Raw genomic sequence first — 20543 nt, forward strand, 5'->3', positions numbered from 1 at the left:
AGGACTCGGAGCATGGGAGTAACAGCGATGTCACCAGATGCGGGGGTGACACCAGCGTTGGGGGGACTTGGAGCACGGGGGTAACGGGGGTGTCACTGGGCCAGGGTGGGGGGCTGGAGGCACGGGGGTACTGGGGGCATCACCAGCCTCAGGGCATGGGGGCAACACCAGGGCTGGGGGGACACAGAGATAACGGGGTGCCACCAGGGCAGGGGACCTCGGGACATGGCTGTATCAATGGGGTCCCTGGTACAGGGAGTAAAGGGGGGCGTCCGGGTGGGGGTACCGTCCCCCCACCGCTCCCGGTACCGGCAGCCTGGCAGCGTCCCTACCTGAACGTCTTCAAGCACTTCCGCGTGGAGGAGTGGAAACGCTCTGCCAGGGAGGGGGACGTGGCCACCCTCACGGTAACGGGGACACCGGCACCACGGGGTGGGGGGCACCGGCCACAGGCGGGCAGCGCTGACCCCCCCGTCACCCCTTTCCGTGGTTTTGGCAGGATGCGAAGCTGAAGGGAACCGTTTACCGGATCCGGGGCTCCGTCCCCGCCAGCAACTACCTGCAGCTGCCCCGGACGGGGACGCAGTCGCTGGGGCTGGCGGGGCGTTACCTCTACCTGCTCTTCAGGCCCATGCCCCACAAGCACTTCGTTGTCCACCTGGATGTCGTCACTGAGGTATGTGACATGGGGCAGCCTCGTTAAACCATCCTCGTTAGCATCGTGGCCTGATTGAAGGCCACTGGGGGGTGCAGCTGGTCTTTATTGCTTCTTGTGGGTTGCCCTGGATTGGAGGTGGTTTCCATCCTGGTGGCATCTCTACTGGGGACAGGGGATGTGAGACATGAGACATGAGCAAGTGTCTTCTCCTCTGTGGCATTTCCCTGCCGAAGCCACCAGGGTGACTAAAGCGCTGTGTGTGTCTTGTCTTCTCAGGAAAACCGGGTGGTTCGCATCTCTTTCTCCACCCTCTTCAAGGAGTTCAAATCTACAGCCACTTGGCTGCAGTTCCCCTTCCTCTTCGGAGCAGCCGAAGGCTCGGTGTGTGACAGCGTGGCCAGGACGGCCAGGCGCGGTGAGGAGCACACGTGAGGCCGCTGGGCTGGCACAACATCACTGAAACAAAGTGTTAGAACCTAAATTGAGTTCAGAAGTTGACTCGATGTGCTCAAGGAGGGCGAAGGGTGGTGGTCCCGAGCAGGAGACCCTCAGCAGCTGGAAGGTCGGAGCTGCAGCTCCTGGGAGGGGTGTCCCCCGTCCCCATTTTCCCGAGCAGTGGGGTGTGGTGTCAGGTGGGATCGAGTCCATGGAGGCACCAGCTTCCAAGCCTGGTGGGAATCTTGCCTGGGAAAGACTTTTGACTTAACCGCCTTAATCTTGCGTCTCCCTTTCTTCAAGGTCTAAGATCTGTAGCGGCTTTTGACATCTTCTCTCTTGCCACTGTCCCTTCTCCTCCCCAGATCTCGTGGGAGCTGCCCCCGCTGACACCCGCTGGACCTGCCTGGTGCTGGATCTCCCCTCCGTCCTCTCCCTCTACCTCAGCCGCCGGTACAGCCACCTGAAGGGCATCAAGCTCTGCTCCAACCTGCTGGTGAAAAACCTCTGCACCAGCGACTTGGTGTTCGACCCAGGTGAGGAGCTGAGACCTCGGGGTGGCCTCTGCTTTCTCTTGTCACTTCAACTCAGCCTGAATGGAACCCGCGGAGGGTTTAAAGTGGCTTTTCTCCCCCTCTACTCCACTATTGCGAGACACCACCTGGAGCACTGCGTCCAGCTCTGGAGTCCTCAGCACAGGAAGGGCATGGAGCTGTTGGAGCGGGGCCAGAGGAGGCCACGGAGATGCTGGGAGGGCTGGAGCCCCTCTGCTGGGAGGACAGGCTGAGAGAGTTGGGGGGGTTCAGCCTGGAGAAGAGAAGGCTCCGGGGAGACCTTCGAGCCCCTTCCAGTCCCTCAAGGGGCTCCAGGAAAGCTGGGGAGGGACTCTGGATGAGGGAGGGGAGCCCTAGGAGGAGGGGGAAGGGTTTGACACTGAAAGAGGGGAGATGGAGATGAGATGTGGGGAAGAACTTTGGTGTGAGGGTGGTGAGAGCCTGGCCCAGGTTGCCCAGAGAAGCTGTGGCTGCCCCATCCCTGGAGGGGTTCAAGGCCAGGTTGGAGGGGGCTTGGAGCAACCTGGTGTGGTGGGAGGTGTCCCTGCCCAGGGCAGGGGGTGGCACTGGATGGGCTTTAAGGTCCCTTCCAACCCAAACCATCCTATGATGTGCAGATGGGATGCCAGCAGGGCTGTTAGCCCTGGCAGGGCACGGGGCTGCTGTCACTGTCACAGTGGGACAGGAAGCAGAAACTTGGAACAATGTTAAGTTTCCATGTGTGTAGGTGAATACAATCTCCTGACCTTTGGAGGAAAGCGTCCTCTCATTTTCCAGCTGTAAAACTGAATTATAAGAGCACAGTGAAATATCTCACCAAGGTTAGAAAATCTTTTTTCGGGGAAAAAAAGGTGTTACCAAGCCTCATTTCTGAGGCCTGTGCTTTGATCTGCCGGAAGAGCCTGTGGGGTGTTTTTTTTTTTGTCTCAGAAATCTTCCAACGTACTTTTTTTATCCACCTGCTCAGTGTGGCAGAGATACTTTGGTCAAAACCTTTGTTTTCTGCCTTTTTTTTTTTTTGGGGGGGCTGGAAATCTGCCCCAACTCGCTGGCCCAGCTGGAGAGCATCAAGTGAGGAGGAAGCCAGAGGTGTTGCTTTCAAGATTCCTGAAACTCGTTACGTCTTGAGGACTTTCATGAAGGAGGGAAGACAAGAAAATGAGAAAAGAGCCTTAACGCACGTCACGTGAAACTGCTGATTCACTGAATGGGAAACTAAGTGAATCTCGGGCCTGGGGGATTTATAACTTCATACCAAGGATTTATGCTCGTGGGTCTTTTTTGGTGGTTGAGAGTTTTGGGAATATTCCTGTGCAAAGGTGTGTTGGTTTGTTCCAGCCCTCGGGGTTTGTAATCTTTGCGTTTCAGGTGTTCTCAAAGAGGGGAAGGGGTTTGTGCCCGGGTGACTTCAGTCAGCTCCACGGGGCTTGGAGGAGAACTCACTCTCTTTATCTTCATCTCCCTGCTGCCAGGTGTGACCTTCTCCGAGGCCCGGCGAGCTGACCTGGCCTGTCGCGGGGTGGCTCCCATGCCCCGGGAAATGGCTTTCCCTGTCCCCAAAGGAGAGAAATGGCACGATCTCTACGACTACATCAGGTACGGCTTGTGCCTGAACCCACCGATCCAGAGACCACCCCGTTCCCCTGGGAAAGGCAGTTTAAGGAATGACGGATCCGAACAAACCCGGGGGCTCAAGCAGAGACATTTTGGTCATCCCAACTGCAGCATTTAGGCGTCGTTAAAACATCTACCCTGGTCTGAGCTTAATTGCTGACTGTCGTGGTTTAACCCCAGCCGGCTCATCCCTCCTTCCCCCCAGAAGGGTGGGGGAGAAAAGGAGGGGAAAGGGAAAAGGACAAAAAACCTCATGGATTGAGGTAAAGGCAGTTTAATAGAACAATAACGGAAAAGGAAAATAATAACAATAATGGTAAAAGAATAAACTGAAAGAGGGGAGATTGAGATGAGATGTGGGGAAGAACTTCTTTGCTGTGAGGGTGGTGAGAGCCTGGCCCAGGTTGCCCAGAGAAGCTGTGGCTGCCCCATCCCTGGAGGGGTTCAAGGCCAGGTTGGAGGGGGCTTGGAGCAACCTGGTGTGGTGGGAGGTGTCCCTGCCCAGGGCAGAGGGGTTGGAACTCAAAGGTTGGAAGGGGGTTGGAAGGTCTCTTCCAACTCTAACCATTCTATGATTCTATGTTTTGGGGCAGAAAAAAGGCTGTAGAGCACTGCCGTGCCTGGCATTAACACCCGTCCTCTCTCTCAGTACCCCTATATTTGGGGGAGGAGAGGGCAAAAGGGGGGATCTTACAGGAGACAGCGAAGAGGCTTTTGTGCCAGGCAGTGAGTTACCACGTGAGATTCCCGGTTGCCCGATGACGTGGCTCCTTGCTCTGCTTTTGCTCAGGTTCCCATCGGAGGGGTCCGAGCTGCCGTATGACTCCATCCAGAAGAGCTGTCCCGCTCCTGCGGCAGGTGGGAAGGTTGGGGACAGCAGCCCAGGCTGTGCCACCCCAGGTGGGGGCCCTGGGTTTCCAGAAGGGCCTGACCCGCTTCTTGTGTCACCCAGGTGGCCAAGTCTCGGAGGACCCCCAGCCAGTGATGCTCACCAAAGCAGTCCGTGACCGCCTGTCCCTCGTCCATCAGATCACCAGTCCCAAAGCTGTAAGTGCATGGCGGAGGAGGCTGCAACTTCTTCCTTTCTGTCTCCCACAGAGTTTTCCCCCGTGTTTTGCCTTTGAGTGCCTTTATTTAGGACGCAGAAGCTGCTCGTTGTCATTTACAGGTGATCAGGGCAGGTCAGACCCTGGATGTGGGCATGGTCTGTTGACCCGGAGTTAATGACCTGGATGGTTCAGTCTGACCCAGCACGGAGCAGAGACAAGATAAAGGCCAAGTGCCTCGTAATCTCTCGTAAAATAGTTGTGTCTTCAAATTAGAGATAGGAAATGAGGGCTGGAGACTAAAGAACTTGATGGGGTGCCCTTAGGGAGCAGGGCGGTGTGTGGAGGCCCCATTGCTGGGACTGTGGGCAGCTGCCCTCACCCCTGGTTTCTCCTTCCCTGCCAGTGGTGATGCAGGAGCTGGTGCCCAGACTGGCTTACCAGACACCGTGGTGATGGGCTTTGGGAGAGGGACTGGGGCAATCTATCCCTCTCGTGCTGTGGAGAGGGGGGAAATGAGGAGCAGGACCACTTTGCTGTTCTTGGCCGAGAAGGCCAATGGTCTCCTGGGTGGCATTAAAAAGAGCGTGGCCAGCAGGTTGAGGAAGGTCATCCTCCCCCTCTGCTCTGCCCTGGTGAGGCCACAGCTGGAGCACTGGGTCCGGTTCTGGTCTCCCCAGTTTGAGAAGGACAGGGAACTGCTGGAGAGAGTCTGGCAAAGGCTATGAAAACGCTCAGGGACTGGAGCATCTCTCTGCCGAGGAAAGGCTGAGAGCCCTGGGGCTGTTCAGCTGGAGAAGAACAGACTGAGAGGGGATCTCATCGATGCTGAGCAATAGCTAAAGGGCAGGGGGCAAGAGGATGGGGCCAGACTCTTCTCAGTGGTGCCCGGTGACAGGACAAGGGGCAACGGGCACAAACTGGAACATGGGAAATTCCATCCCAACGTGAGGAGGAACTTCTTTGCTTTGAGGGTGGCAGAGCCCTGGAAGAGGCTGCCCAGAGAGGTGGTGGAGTCTCCTTTTCTGAAGGTGTTCAAAACCCGCCTGGACACGTTCCTGTGTGACCTGCTTTGGGTGACCCTGCTCTGGCAGGGGGTTGGACTAGATGTTCTCCAGAGGTTCCTGGAGACCTACAACCCTGTGATTGTTGTACAGTCACCTACAGTTCTGTGATTCTTAACTGGGATGCACCGAACTGGCTGGCTTTTGGCTTCCTCTGCTTAGTGTGGAGAGGGCAGCTCTTCTCCAGCAGGGCTGGATCTCTCCTGGGGCTCTGCTGTGCTGTCTGGAGGAGGTGAATTCTGCAAGGACAGCTCTGGGGACATAGGGAGACTGGCTGGTACGTGGCCAGGCTATGTACCAAGAGGGCTGCTCTCCCTCCGTGTTGCTTCATCCTTGCTTGTAGCGCTCAAGAGTCACTCAGGAGAGACTCGGTGTCTCCTTGTCTCTGCCCTTGTGGTGGGAGGAGGACTGATCTCTGCCTGAGGCTTTGCTCTTTCTCAGATGCCGCGTCGGTGTCCTGTGATTACGAAAAGCATCCCTGAGGTTCACCTGATGGCTCCAGGTGGGGACCAGGAACTGAAGAAGAACCAGAGACCACACAGCGCGGGGGACGCCGGGCCGTCACCGGCAGTCAGTGACGGTGGCATCCACGTGTACGCTCACCAGAGGAGCGAGCGAACCCCCCGAGCCGTCCACAGCGGCTCAGAGGAGGTGGGTGAAGCACGGAGGGCTCACCGCCACCCGAGGGTGGCTTTGGGACGCTTAGGGCTGATGTTTGTGAGCCCAGCAGAGGGAACGCAAGCTTTGGGCTGGAGTTTCTGTTAATCCTATGGAGTCCTTCTGCTGCCGTTAGTTTTTCTGACCAGCAGTTCTTCCCATTGGCTTCTTACCTGCCTTGAAAGAGGCACCCTGTGTTTGAATGCACTGACCTTAAGCTAATAATGTATGTTTATTAATTTGTCCAGAGCACGTGCAGAAAGGGCCCTGGACCAGGCGTGTCATCCAGCGGGAGATCTTCTGCCTGCAGGGTAAGAGGACAGCCCTTCCTGCAGCGGCCACCGCTCTCTGGGCATCACCGGGGTGCTGGGAAGGGCTGGATGTAACCCCCAGCCTGGGTGGAAGAGCTGCCGAACACTGGGAAACCCCAGCTCCTCCTTCCTTCCAGGTTTGACTTCTCCCCTGTTAAATACTTCAAAACCATCCTCTTAACAGGAGAGAAGCCAAAGCTGCCTCTGTGCTTTAGCGAGAAAGGAGCAATGGGGACGGAGGGTCCCATGGTCAGGGGACCTCAGTCCTGCTCTGGGTGTGACAGTGCTGTCTGTTGGGTTTGGTTTTTTTTCCAGACGTTCTTACCAGATCCCATCCTGAAGCTGAGAATGATTATTGGCTTTGGAGGCTGCAGCACCAGATGGGTCAGTAACTCGGATGGTTTGGGGAATTCACGTGTGATCACAGATTAATTTATTTTTTTTTTTTGTAGAGGCATTAAAGGCAGCTGAGTGTCACCTTTTCTGCAATTCTTGATGGGGAAAAGGACCCCAAAGCAGATGGGCACGAGCTTATATTTGTGCATGGGCCTTCTGCTGTAATGATGGTGAATTGGAAATTATGGGAGCCTTTTAGATCTCATGGCTTCTGCATTTTCACTGAATTTCACTGAATTTTTAGAGTTGGAAGGGACCAACTCTAAATCATCCAGGGAGATCATCCAGTCCAACTCCCCTGCTGAAGCAGGATTGCCCAGAGCATGTCAGAGCACGTTACTCAAGGCTGCATCCAGGCGGGTCTTGAAAATCTCCAGAGAAGGGGACTCCACACCCTCCCTGGGCAGCCTGTTCCAGGGCTCTGGCACCCTCACTGTGAAGAAGTTTCTTCTCATATTTGAGTGGAACCTCCTGTGTTCCAACTTGTGCCCGTTGCCCCTCGTCCTCTCACTGGCAACCACTGAAAAGAGTCTGGCTCCCTCCTCCTTCAACCCACCCTTCAGATACTTATAAGCATTGATAAGGTCTCCCCTCAGCCTTCTCTTCTCCAGGCTAAAGAGTCCCAGCTCTCTCAGCCTTTCCTCATAAGGGAGATGCTCCAATCCTTGAATCATCCTCGTTGCCCTTCGCTGGACTCTTTCCAGTAGTTCCCTATCCCTCTTGAATTGGGGAGCCCAGAACTGGACGCACTATTCCAGTTGTGGCCTCACCAGTGCAGAGTAGAGGGGGAGAATGACTTCCCTCGACCTACTGGCCACACTCTTCCCTATGCAGCCCAGGATTCCGTTGGCCTTCCTGGCCACAAGAGCACACTGCTTGCTCATTGTCATTTTGCTGTCTACCAGGACCCCCAGATCTTTCTCTTCAGAACTTGTCTCCAGCAGGTCCACGCCTAACCTGTATTGGTGCCTGACATTCTTCTTCCCCAGGTGCAGGACCCTACACTTTTCCCTGTTGAACCTCATGAGGTTCTTCCTTGCCCGGCTCTCCAGCCTGTCCAGGTCTTGCTGGATGGCAGCACGGCCCTCTGGGGTGTCAGCCACCCCTCCCGGTTTGGTATCATCAGCATGATACTTTTTAGCATGTTAAAATTAGAGCCACTTGGTAGGAGTCTGGAAAGGAAGGGCTGTGTTTTGGATTGTTTCCGTGGGGTGCTGTGCCTTGCAGGAACCCAACTTGCGGTCTGTGTTGGGGTAAAGAAAGTGCCGTTTTGGTTCAGCCGGTTCAAGGCTCTCCCAATAGCATGATTTTCCATGTATCTGCTGCTCGTGTAGTAGAGATGATCGGTACGGTAAATCCACTGAATTAAGTAGGATGTTGGCTGGGCTATTGTTTTTCCTTTGTGAGTTGGAAGAGTACCTGTATGGAAGAGCATCCTCTCACCTGCACACCTGCAGCACATCTCCTGGTGAAGAAATCTCTGCAGGTCCAGCCTGGGACCTCTGGAGGATCTGCAGCCCTCTCATTCCCATCCTTCAGGCGCTGTGGACTCGGAACAACGCTGCGGTGGTCTACCCCTGTCACGCCGTTATAGTCATCCTGCAGATCCAGACCGGAGAGCAGAGGTTCTTCATTGGCCACACGGATAAGGTGAGCTTATCCGCGTATCCCAGATGTATCCCCTGCTCCTAGCTCTCCTCCAGAGCCTCCAACCCGGCGCTTCCCGCAGGTGTCGGCGCTGGCCTTCAACGGGGACAGCACCTTGCTGGCTTCCGCCCAGGCTGGTCCCCTGAGCGTGGTGCGTCTCTGGGACTTCTCGACAGGCACCTGCCTCTCCCTGTTTAAAACCCACGTCCGCTCCCTCTTCTCCCTGAGGTGGGTTTCGGCCTGGGCGCAGGGATGGGTGCTGGTGGGTTATGTCTTGCAGCTCGGCAGCTTCACGCGTGATAAACCAGGGGTGAATTATAGGTCTCCTTCAGCCCTCCCGTGTTTATCACCAAGACCTGCTGGGACCTGGCCCAGAACAGCCGATACGCTGCCAGCTCCCTCCTGGGCTTATCCCTTGGGTCTTCTTGTCTGCCCACACCCTGGATTCGTCTCCCTTTATCCCCCACTGAGATGTGCTCGGGGTAGAAGGAGCTGCCTTTCACCAGGTGGTCTCTTCTTGCAGCTTTTCCTACAGCGGAGCCGTTCTGTGCGGGGTCGGAAAGGACGGGCACGGCAAAACGGTGAGAAACAAAAGTTGGGTTTTGGAGTTTTCCCTGCTAAGAAGCAATACGAGGTGGCTGTTCTCCAGATGACAGAGTTATTTTGCAATCAAACCTCTGCTCTGGGCTTTCTTAGACACATTCTTCGCTGTAGTCAGAGGGACATCCCTTTCTCATTAGCTGCTTAGAAAATACTTTCCTCCTACCCGATGCCTGCGAGCGTTCTCTTCCACGATCCTTGGCTGCGAGCAAACGAAAAAATCCTTTGGGAATCGGCCCGAGAGACCTGCTCGGGTTGAGCTTTGGGGCTGTTTCTGTCCCTGGTGTGGTCCCTGCTGTGTGATTCCGCCTGCGCACTGCGGGGATCGCCGCAGGCTCACACACAGCGATGTCTCCCGCCTCCGCAGCCGTTCTGGGCCACCGGGCTGAGGGTGACACGTGTTCGTGTGGTATTTGGAGCTGGAAGGCTCGCAATTACGTGGTGGAGGGAAGAGGATTGAATTGGGAGGCTCAGCACTGACTAGAGCCCCCCAACCCCCTTTTTTTATAGCGTTTAGGGCAAGATGTGAGGTTTAATCTTTCAGTTCTGAGCATCTCGGGCAGTGCTGCTGGGCACTGAAGCTGCCACCCACTGATGGAGGTTCGGGGGTGACGCAGATTCCACGTGTAGCAGTCAAAAATACAATTGTTTCATGAGACTGGGGGGTTTTGCTTTATGAGTGGAACTGTTTTCATTCCCTGATCCCTTATTGGCAACCACCAGCAATTAGCTGTGCCATCACTAATTGCGTGCTGCCTGCGGGAAAAAAACAAACAGCGCTCTGTTTTTTTTCCTGGCATGTGGCAGTGGTCCATGATGGTGAGCTGGAACTGGGGAGGGGGGATCAGCAGGGGGAGAGCAGGATGGGAGAAGCTGAGGAGCTGGCCAGGAGCATCCATGGGCCAGGAGCATCCATGGGCCAGGAGCAACCTGGTCTAGTTGGGGGTGTCCCCGCTGACTGCAGGGGGGGTGTCGGACTAGATGACCTTTGAAGATCCCTTCCGGCCCAGATGATTCTATGATTCTATGATCTCTCCTGGGCTGGTGGGACCTCTGTGGTGATGGGACGTCCGAGGTGATGCTGGGTCTGTTTTTTACACTGTTCTGAAACGCAGAGCAGCAAATCACCTGCGTTTCTTCACCCATCTCCTCCTTTCCTTTGGGGAAAGGGTTGGGTTCTCTTGCCCCTCGTGATGTGCACTGAGAGAACTCAAACCTGCATCGGAGCAAAGGGCTGTGAGAGCCGGTGCAGCCGGACACGGGCTACCTCCAGCTCTTATGGACCAACCCAGCCCCGGTACAGCTCTTAGATCTTGGCAGAGAGAGTTCCCACTCCTTTGTGGATTTTCTTTCCAAGTCTGAGGCCCGTTGCCAGGCAGCCCTGGGATTTAGAACGTATAATTAAGGATGCCAGACAAATACACTGCCATTAAGCTTTGCAAAGCTGTTGGACTGTCCTAAACCCGCTGTGCAAGAGGGGTTTTTTTTCCCCAACTCTGTTATCGGTACTTTGTGCCCAGCTCGGGGGCAGGCTCCCGTGCGTGCAGCTGCTGAGCTGCTGCGATGAAAAGCTCTTTTTCTGCCAAGTTTTCCACCTTTGAGCAGCTCTGCCATCGTGCTTTCTCTCTTCAGATGGTGGTGGTGTGGAAGGCTGCTCAGGTGACCCGTGGTGGAGAGGTGGCTGTGCTGGCCAAAGCACACACGGATGTGGACATCCAGGCCTTGAAGATTGCTCTTTTTGATGATACCAGGTAGCGTGCAAAGAAAATAAATCAAAAGCATTGGTTCTGGCACGGCTGCGGGGTTAATTGTGGTGCTGCAGCCATCTAGTTGCCATTCCTGTTCTCATGGTAGCCCTTAGGGCACTGACCTTTCAGCAGGGCTTGGAGGGTCTTGCCCTGGTCCTCACGCAGTCTCACCCTGGACAGGATGGTGTCGTGCGGCCGAGACAACATCAGGCTGTGGCGAGTGCGGAGCGGAGCCCTGCGCTCCTGTCCCATCAATCTGGGCGAGTACCATTCCCTGGAGTTCACCGACCTGGCCTTCGAGGAGGGACACACGGCCGAGCGGGAGCCGGAGGAACGCACGCTGTAAGGGGCTCCACCGTCACCCGTCCCTGGGACAGGCTGCTGGGAGGGAGCTCTACAGCTGCCTTTAGCCAGAGGAGATGCTGGGAGGGCTGGAGCCCCTCTGCTGGGAGGACAGGCTGAGAGAGTTGGGGGGGTTCAGCCTGGAGAAGAGAAGGCTCCGGGGAGACCTTAGAGCCCCTTCCAGTCCCTCAAGGGGCTCCAGGAAAGCTGGGGAGGGACTCTGGATGAGGGAGGGGAGCCCTAGGAGGAGGGGGAAGGGTTTGACACTGAAAGAGGGGAGATGGAGATGAGATGTGGGGAAGAACTTCTTTGGTGTGAGGGTGGTGAGAGCCTGGCCCAGGTTGCCCAGAGAAGCTGTGGCTGCCCCATCCCTGGAGGGGTTCAAGGCCAGGTTGGAGGGGGCTTGGAGCAACCTGGTGTGGTGGGAGGTGTCCCTGCCCAGGGCAGGGAGTGGGACGGGATGTTCTTTAAGATCCCTTCCAACCCAAACCATTTTGTGATTCTGTAATGCTCTTGCTTATAGACAGACACACACTTTTTTTGTTATTTTATTTTAATCATCAAAGCCAGACCTTTGTTGCTACCACATCCTGGTCCATAAAGGCAGAGCCATCAGCTCAGCTGGCCCTGCCTGCCCTGGGGCTGTGTGTCCTGTGGCAGAGAGAGGTTTCTTTCTAAAGTCTCTGCCGAGCTTTTACCTCTTTTGCTAAATAATGTTTCAAAGGGACGAGAAATAAAACGGGAAGCTCTGACTCGGTTGTAGGTTTGTAGGGTGGCGCGTGGAAAGGTGCCCTTGGACACCTCGTTACTGTGAAGCAGAATTGCTTTCCATCCGGCAAAGAGTTTAACGGGTAAATCAAGCTGGGTTTTTATTAAATCACGCCATCGCAGCTCCTCGTAACCCTGCTGGTTCTCTCCTTCCCAGCTTTGTCTGCAGCAAAAGCGGCCACGTCCTGGAGGTGGACTACAAGAATGTCTGCGTGAGGAGCGTGCGGCGGCTTCTGCCCGCAGAGCCCCGGGGCTGCCCGCGGCAGGACAGGGCAGGTAGGAGGGGTCTGCAGGCAGGGATGACACCAACCAGGCAGCACCTCCACCATCCTCGGGGTCACAGATTAATTCAAACCAACCCCTGGTAGAATAAAGCAGCTCTTTACCTACCGCTAAGGATTATTTTGGGTTGATTAGATAGATCATTGCTAGCTAGTTGCCTCTTAAGCACCGCAAATAATCTTCCGTAGTGCAGCAAAGTATCATTTTAAGAAAGAATTTTAGCATTTGAAACGCTGATTGCACTTTCAGAGAAACACTACTTTTAGAAACATGAAACAAGGTCTTAATTTGCTGATGGGAATCTTAATGGAGAGATGGAAAAAGAACTAAGCAGACCAACGAAAAAGATGAATTTGGGGATTTTTTTGCGTTATCCAGCCTGTGCAGAGTGTTTGGGAAACCTTTGTTGCTGTGTACTAAGTAGTACAGCTTTCAGCTCTTCCATTAATTTTAACAGCAGGAAGAATTCACTTTCAAGTGTGATTTGCTCTGATATTTTAAAACATAATGGCATCGTTTGCTTTGGCAAATTGAGCTAATTAATCCAGAACATGCCCCTTTGAGAGGTATGGAGCTCTGGTTCTCACTTCATGGGCGAGAAAACGCCCAAGAGGAGATGAAACAATGTCCTTGAGCGTCCTCCCGGTAGCAGTGCTGGCTCCTCCAGTGCTTTGCCTTTATACCTGAATCAAAAAATCCCGGTTTCTGTAGGTCTGTATTCTCTCTCCCTTCTCACTACGCTGCAGAGAGGATTTGAGATGTGGAAATGAAAGGGGTTTGTATCTCAGGCAGTTAATCTAGGAAATCCCTTGCCACAAGATCCTGTTAAGTCGAAAGTACGGCAGGGCTTGAATAGTGGTAAGAATTTTCTGTGCCTGGCGAGAGTAAGCGGAGTCGTGCGATGGTGAAGCGGAGGGGTGGAAAGGGATGGGGGCTGAAGGTGTTTTGAGTCCTGAGAAGAGCAAGTTGAGACTCTTCAGCCTATATTGTCACTCACCATGGGACTCCTGGCATCATCTGAGACTTCAGCTGCTTGTGGAACCGTTGGACTCAGCTCTTGGATGGGGGAACCCTCAGTTTGTGTTTTCTAGTTTCAAGTGTACAAGGCACTTGTGTTGTTTTTTGGGTTTTCAGGCCCCGGCATCGCTATAAACAGTATTAGCTTCTCTTCAACCTTCTGTGCCACGGGTTCAGAAGATGGCTACCTGCGGCTGTGGCCACTGGACTTCTCGGCTGTTCTCTTGGAGGCGGGTGAGTAGAGCTGGGACTGGTTCTTCTGAGCTCTACCTCTCCCATCAACCTGCTGCTGTGATGCCAGAGCTCTACTGCCACGTCTCCTAAAGCAGTTCTCATCAACGAGGGCATCGTTTATGCCTGCTGTCCCTAGGATGGCTGGCTTGGAAGCCTTTTACTTCAACAACAGTTGTTCATGTTCATTCTTGTAACTTGTAGGAGAAAGGCAGGATCTGCTGGGTGAGAGCAGAGCCTCCAGCTTGATTTCTGTGCCTTTCCACGGCTCTTCTCTCTGTGAAAAATTAGGGGAGAAGTTGAGTGTTTCTTCACTGTTTTTGAAACAACCACCATAAAAGCAGAGCCTGGGGACTTCTAGAAAGGGCAGAGACTAATTTGTCACTAAACTCAAACCTTGAAAACATTCAATCATGTGGGATGCTCATTCCTGCCTGCGTTGCTTTCCCAGATGTGAATCTGGTTCGGTAGCTGTGTTCCAGCTGCTGCTCCTCATTTTCCAGAGGAGGTTTCCTGACCCCTGTGTCTTTCCCCAGAGCACAAGGCTCCAGTGAGCTCTGTCTGCATCAGCCCCGACAGCCGCAAAGTCTTGTGCACGACGGCTGCCGGGAACGTGGGCTACCTGGCTATCCAGTCCCAGGACTACAACACCCTCATGCGCTCTCACCAGGACTCCGTTTTGGCCTTCTCGGTGGAGGGGCTTTGGAAGCAGATGGCAACGGTGTCTCAGGACGGCACCATCCGAGTCTGGGACCTGGTCTCCATGCAGCAGGTAGGTGGGACGAGAGTCAGGAGGTGTCTCACACATTAGTAGTTTCCCTGGTCTCTGTTGGATCTAGTTATCAAAACTCCACAGTTAAATGTGCCCTTAAATGTTAATAAGTGCCCTTAAATGTCCTCCGTGGAGCACGGGGGGTACCGTGGGCAAGAAATCCTTTGGAAATATGGAGTTTTGAGAGTTTTAGCTTAGTTCATCATTTGGCCTTAGCTTCTGAAATATTGCTAAACAAAAATATTTTCTTCTCCTCCACCTTTTGAATATTGGTTTTTAACACCAACCATAATACCCATGGGCTTTATCTAGAAGCCCCAAAGACCCGGGACTTCACTGGGCTTTAGATCCATCCTGATGCCTGTTGTGAGGCATGCGGTGGAGGTCGGAGGCTGTTTGGTTGTTCGCTGCGGCTGCCGGGTACGGCTTTATCCAACTCTGTGCCTGCGGCGTGTCTCTTCCCCGTACAGCTGTACGACTTCACCGCTGCGGACGAAACACCGAGTGCGGTGGCCTTTCACCCCACCCAGCGGATCCTGGCCTGTGGCTTTGACGGCGGGATGGTGAGGACCTTCTGCTTGGCCGCCTCCGACCTGCTGGTGGAGCACAAGTAAGCGCTTGCAGCGGGAGCCGCACCAGGGGACGTATGGATCTAACTGGGACTGTTCTGGCAAGAGCCACAGTGATAATGTCCTGGCTTGTATCAGGAACAGTGTGGCCAGCAGGACTGGGGCAGCGATGGTCCTCCTGTACTGGGCACTGGTGAGGCCCCACCTCGAGTGCCGTGTCCAGTTTTGGGTCCCTCACCACAAAAAAGACATTGAGGGGCTGGAGCGGGTCCAGAGAAGGGCAACGGAGCTGGTGAGGGGTCTGGAGCACAAGTCTTGTGAGGAGCGGCTGAGGGAGCTGGGGGTGTTCAGCCTGGAGAAAAGGAGGCTGAGGGGAGACCTTCTCGCTCTCTCCAACTCCCTGAAAGGAGGGTGTAGCCAGGGGGGGTCGGTCTCTTCTCCCAAGGAACAGGCGATGGGACAAGAGGAAGTGGCCTCAGGTTGCACCAAGGGAGGTTTAGGATGGATATTTGGAAAAAATTTTTCACCACAAGGGTTATCAAGCCTTGGAAGAGGCTGCCCAGGGCAGTGGTGGAGTCACCATCCCTAGAGGTATTTAAAAGCCGGGCAGATGTGGTGCTGAGGGACATGGATCAGTAGTGGGTTTGTCAGGGTTAGGTTCATGGTTGGACTCAATGATCTTAAAAGTGCCTTCCAACCTGGACAATTCTATGATTTTGTGATAATCATGGAGGTGGGAAAAGTGCTTTTCTTGAGCTTGACAATCCTCCCGTCCCAGCTGAGTGGTTTTCAGGCAGAGACAGCCTCCTGTGCCAAGGCTCTGATGGTAAAAGTCCACCCTGTGAAGGCTGTGAGGGCTTTCTTTATGACTTCCCGATGGACAGTTGGCCAACAGTAGGGAAGAGCTTGTCCTAGAAAGCAGCTGAACAGTGAATTCCCCTTGGGAACCTCGGTGTGGGAAGTGGAGGATGCTCCAAGGTGAGAGGGAGCGTGTCCCAGCCAGGGACTGGAGTCCTGCGCTTGCTGCTCGGTTCTCCAAGAAGTTGGAGTGTTGGTTGTCCTGGGCAGCTGCAGGTGTGAGCACGGTGGGGTCCTCTCCCTGCCCCTGATTAGTTTGCTCTTCTGGATTCCTCATGTTGCTGCTGTTTTCTGGGGTTTTATGTTTGTTCTCCTCCCCTTTTTCATGTTTTCTGCTTTCTTTCAGGCAGCACCGCACTGTGATCACTGGACTCACCTTCTCTCCAGACGGCAACTTCATGTTCAGCTCCTGTTTGCAGGGAACTCTGGCTCTTTACAGCTGTGTGGCGCAGAAGAGCCACATCCTGAGAGTCCTGGGTAAGATGTTGGGGTTCTGGGTTTCCTTTCTTCTTTGTTTTTTTTATTAACACAGACATAGAATCATAGAATCATTTAGGTTGGAAAAGACCCTTGGGATCATCGAGTCCAACCATCTACCCTACTCTACAAAGTTCTTCCCTATACCATATCCCCCAACACCACATCTAAGCGACTCTTAAACTCATCCAAGGATGGTGACTCAACCCCCTCCCTGGGCAGCCCCTTCCAGTGTCTGATCACTCTCACTGTGAAGAATTTCTTCCTGATGTCCAGTCTAAACCCACCCTGTTGCAGCTTGAAGCCATTCCCTCTTGTTCTATCGCTATTTGCTTGTGAGAAGAGCCCAGCACCAACCTCTCTACAATGTCCTTTCAAGTAGTTGTAGAGAGTGATGAGGTCACCCCTCAGCCTCCTCTTCCTCAAACTAAACAGTCCCAGCTCCTTCAATTGTTCTTCGTACGATTTATGCTCCAGGCCCTTCCCCAGCTTCGTTGCCCCCCTCTGCACCCGCTCCAGCACCTCGATATCTCTCTTGGATTGAGGTGCCCGAAACTGGACACAGTACTCCAGGTGTGGCCTCACCAGTGCTGAGTACAGGGGGACATCCCAGCACCAAGCTCGGAGAGGTATTTTCTGAGGAATCTTCTGAGCTGTGTCTGACTTCAGCAAGGCTTTTGACACAGTCTCCCATAGCATCCTCATTGGGGAACTAAGGAAGTGTGGGCTGGATGAGGGGACAGTGAGGTGGATTGAGAACTGGCTGTGTGACAGGACCCAAAGGGTAATGATTAATGGAGCAGGTTCAAGCTGGAGGCCTGTAACCAGTGGTGTCCCCCAGGGGTCAATACTTGGTTCAGTCCTGTTCAACATATTCATCAGCGACCTGGACGAGGGGACAGAGTGTATCCTCAGCAAGTTTGCCGATGATACCAAACTGGGAGGGGTGGCTGACACCCCAGAGGGCTGTGCTGCCATCCAGCGAGACCTGGACAGGCTGGAGAGCTGGGCAAGGAAGAACCTCATGAGGTTCAACAGGGAAAAGTGTAGGGTCCTGCACCTGGGGAAGAAGAATGTCAGGCCCCAATACAGGTTAGGTGTGGACCTGCTGGAGACAAGTTCTGAAGAGAAAGATCTGGGGGTCCTGGTAGACAGCAAAATGACAATGAGCAAGCGGTGTGCTCTTGTGGCCAGGAAGGCCAACGGAATCCTGGGCTGCATAGGGAAGAGTGTGGCCAGTAGGTCGAGGGAAGTCATTCTCCCCCTCTACTCTGCACTGGTGAGGCCACAACTGGAATAGTGCGTCCAGTTCTGGGCTCCCCAATTCAAGAGGGATAGGGAACTACTGGAAAGAGTCCAGCGAAGGGCAACGAGGATGATTCAAGGATTGGAGCATCTCCCTTATGAAGAAAGGCTGAGAGAGCTGGGACTCTTTAGCCTGGAGAAGAGAAGGCTGAGGGGAGACCTTATCAATGCTTATAATTATCTGAAGGGTGGGTTGAAGGAGGAGGGAGCCAGACTCTTTTCAGTGGTTGCCAGTGAGAGGACAAGGGGCAACGGGCACAAGCTGGAACACAGGAGGTTCCACTCAAATATGAGAAGAAACTTCTTCACGGTGAGGGTGCCAGAGCCCTGGAACAGGCTGCCCAGGGAGGGTGTGGAGTCCCCTTCTCTGGAGATTTTCAAGACCCGCCTGGATGCAGCCCTGAGTAACGTGCTCTGACACGCTCTGGGCAATCCTGCTTCGGCAGGGGAGTTGGACTGGATGATCTCTATGGTCCCTTCCAACTCTAAAAATTCAGTGAAATTCAGTGAAAATTTGTGTTTGTACCGTCTCTGTGAGCAAACCCTAGTGACTGCCAACCCTTCCCTACCCATCCTGGTTCAAATGCTCTCAGCTTCCTCCATGTTAGGATTTTCTGAACGGGCTGGAATCGCACAGACCTACCCTCTCAGGTCTGGGTCCGACGGAGCGTTGCCTGGAAGCGACGCAAGCGTAGAATCTTCCTACTTATTCATCCCCGAGCCCCGAGTCTTTCCATTTTGTGGATGTGCAGCTTAATTTATTGAAACTGGATCCTTTCCCTAATCTTGCCCGCAGCGGAGCTCCGCAAAGAGCCGTGCTGGTGAACGGCGAAGGTGGAGAGCTGCGGGCGAGGGAAGCAGTGGAGGGGCAAAGTGGTTTAGAAACATTAATGTCATCTTTAATGTACCTTTTTACATTAATGTCATCTTTAATGTACCTTTTTTTTTTTGAAATGAGCTGTGGCAGCACCAGCTTGGGCAGGGAAAGGGAGCTCCGTTACGCAATATTGTACAAAAAGTAGGATCCTGCCCCAAGAAATACGCAGTCGAAGTAGGTGGAGAAAGAATAAGGGCTCGGAGAGACCAGGGGATTTATCCAAAATCACCCAAGTTTGGTGTCAGTGCTGCAGCTGCACCTTCACATTTTGACTCTGCCTGGCCTTGTTCCAGGGACAGAACCGTGGAATTTTGGTAGTGGAATAAATACAGGGAATCGCTGTGATTTCTGTGATGTTTAGACCTTTGGGTCTATCTGCCCACCGGACTGACACCAGCGTGGTGGGGTTCGCCACCGCCTTGGTTCTGCGCAGGGTTCAGACACCCAGGCTGCAGCTGAGATCTCGCGTCTGTAGCTCCTTGTCGCAGCTTCTTGTCACGTTAAAAAATAAACTCTAAAATCAGTTTTATTCCCTTGGCTTTGCTCTGCTCTCCTGGAAAACACCGCATGTTCAGTCAGGCGACGAGCTGTGTATCTAGACCTTGTCTTTGAGGTGGGTCACCGCACCTTTTGGGGGTTGCAGATCCAATTTGTAGCATCTTCTACGACAGAGGTTGCTTCTTTCTCGGGCCAGAACGTTAACCCACGGCTGATTCGGAGGCAGGAGAAGCTGCAGCGCCATTGCAGAGCGAGCTGGCTGCAGCGTGGGCTTTGCTCTTCTCTTCACTCTCACTTTTGCTGTGACCCTCAGGCAACGTGGTGGCCCGGGATGCCGGGAGCGGTCCGGGTGCTTTGGTGGTCAGCGGGGACAGCCGTCTCTTGGCCTTCGTGGGTCCCTCCAAGTACGTTGTGACCGTGATGGAGGCCTGCTCTCTAGATGAGGTACCCACCTTCCTGGGGGAGGGTGGCGAGGGGAGGACATGCCACAGGGGAGATTCCTTTAGGCTCCATCAGATGAGACAGATCAAGGGCCTTGGGCACCAGTGCTGAGAGAGCCCTTTCCTCACACAGCAGATTCTTGCTCAGGGTGCTTACGATGAGGCTTGTTTTCCATTCTGTGACACAGAAACAACAAAGTCAAGGTTTTTCTTCTTTTCCAGTTTCATTTCCCTCTAGAAAGATAATTTGGAGAGCTCTTGAGTAGACTGTCAGCTCCAGCTCCTTTTTGTGAGCTGCTCTCCTGGGCAGTAGGGACATTGCCTGGACCCTGCAGCCCCCCAGACCCTTCCCTTCCCCTAACTGGGTTTGGGGGGGCGGCTCTGAACCTCATGTTAGGAGAGCCACGAGAGCAATCCTCAGGCTTCTGCAGTATTTTCTCCAGGACGTTTGTTCAGTAGCTCCTTGTTTCTTCACAGCTGCTGAGGGTGGACATCAGCATCCTCGATTTGAACAGCATGGCCTTGGACTCGGCACTGAGGGTCTGCTTTGCTCCGGCGCCTCGAGGCGAGCTCCTGGTGTCCACTTCTTCCAATAAAATCCTTGTGCTCGATGCAAAAACGGGACGACTGGTGCGAGAGGTAGGACACTGTGGAGTTCCTGCACTGAGGTCTTGTGTCGTGTGGGGCTTTGGCACTCGATGTCGCTGTAGGAGGCTAAATGAGAGAAGAGCTCATCCTGGAGTCCACAGGCCTCAAAGAAACACGAGTGGCAAGTGTGTAGCTAACCCTGGTGTGGTGGTGCTCAGGGTGAGCCTGAGCTCGTCCTTGTTCCGTGCTGTCACAATCTAGTCCTCGTGCTGAAGCTTAAGGGAGGACATGAACCAGCTCAGTTAATGCTGCTGATGCCGTTTCTTGTCCTCAGGTGTCTCCCGTGCACAAGGTGTCCTGTTCTTCCTTGGCGCTGAGCAAGGATGGCAGGTACCTGCTCACTGCCGGCGACAGAGTTATCAAAGTGTGGGACTATGGGATGCGCTTCGATGTCAACTTCCAGGTACTGCCCCCAAAGGGAGGGGAAGGGATTGGCGTTTCTGAATCCCTGGAGAAGAGAGCAGCAAAATACCCTCTGCGGGGCCCAGTGTCCCCAGTCCCAGTTTGCCCAGTGGCTGAGAAACACAGCCCTATTTCCATGTTCTAATAACCCATCACTGAACATGGACTGGGGCTGCCAAAGCACCTCACATAGCGAGACCCTCTGTGAAGGACAGAGGTTGGTGTTCCCTCTGTGCTGGGGACAAAGCCACCCAGAGAAGAAAATGGCTCATTCAGGGTTTCCATGGTATTGAGAGCTTGGGGGTTTTCAGCTTCTGCGTGTTTCTC

The 20543-nt window shown here is 54.0% G+C and overlaps 1 protein-coding gene across 1 annotated transcript in view; it reads left to right on the plus strand.

Moving 5' to 3' along the window:
* Positions 1-155: 155 nt before the first annotated feature.
* Positions 156-20543, plus strand: part of WDR90 (WD repeat domain 90) — a 35772-nt gene continuing 15384 nt past the window's right edge. Inside the window, exons 1-22 of the mRNA XM_074158358.1 lie at positions 156-407; positions 500-676; positions 935-1073; positions 1459-1629; positions 3120-3243; positions 4052-4119; positions 4214-4308; positions 5813-6022; positions 6655-6723; positions 8275-8385; positions 8465-8610; positions 8906-8963; positions 10615-10733; positions 10911-11072; positions 11998-12116; positions 13257-13373; positions 13907-14142; positions 14613-14752; positions 15916-16046; positions 19040-19170; positions 19644-19805; positions 20089-20217. Coding sequence (XP_074014459.1) covers positions 156-407; positions 500-676; positions 935-1073; positions 1459-1629; positions 3120-3243; positions 4052-4119; positions 4214-4308; positions 5813-6022; positions 6655-6723; positions 8275-8385; positions 8465-8610; positions 8906-8963; positions 10615-10733; positions 10911-11072; positions 11998-12116; positions 13257-13373; positions 13907-14142; positions 14613-14752; positions 15916-16046; positions 19040-19170; positions 19644-19805; positions 20089-20217 — 3066 coding nt within the window. The remainder of the gene's footprint in view (positions 408-499; positions 677-934; positions 1074-1458; positions 1630-3119; positions 3244-4051; positions 4120-4213; positions 4309-5812; positions 6023-6654; positions 6724-8274; positions 8386-8464; positions 8611-8905; positions 8964-10614; positions 10734-10910; positions 11073-11997; positions 12117-13256; positions 13374-13906; positions 14143-14612; positions 14753-15915; positions 16047-19039; positions 19171-19643; positions 19806-20088; positions 20218-20543) is intronic.

This window comes from Numenius arquata, chromosome 14, assembly GCF_964106895.1.
Source record: "Numenius arquata chromosome 14, bNumArq3.hap1.1, whole genome shotgun sequence".
Classification (NCBI taxonomy): domain Eukaryota; kingdom Metazoa; phylum Chordata; class Aves; order Charadriiformes; family Scolopacidae; genus Numenius; species Numenius arquata.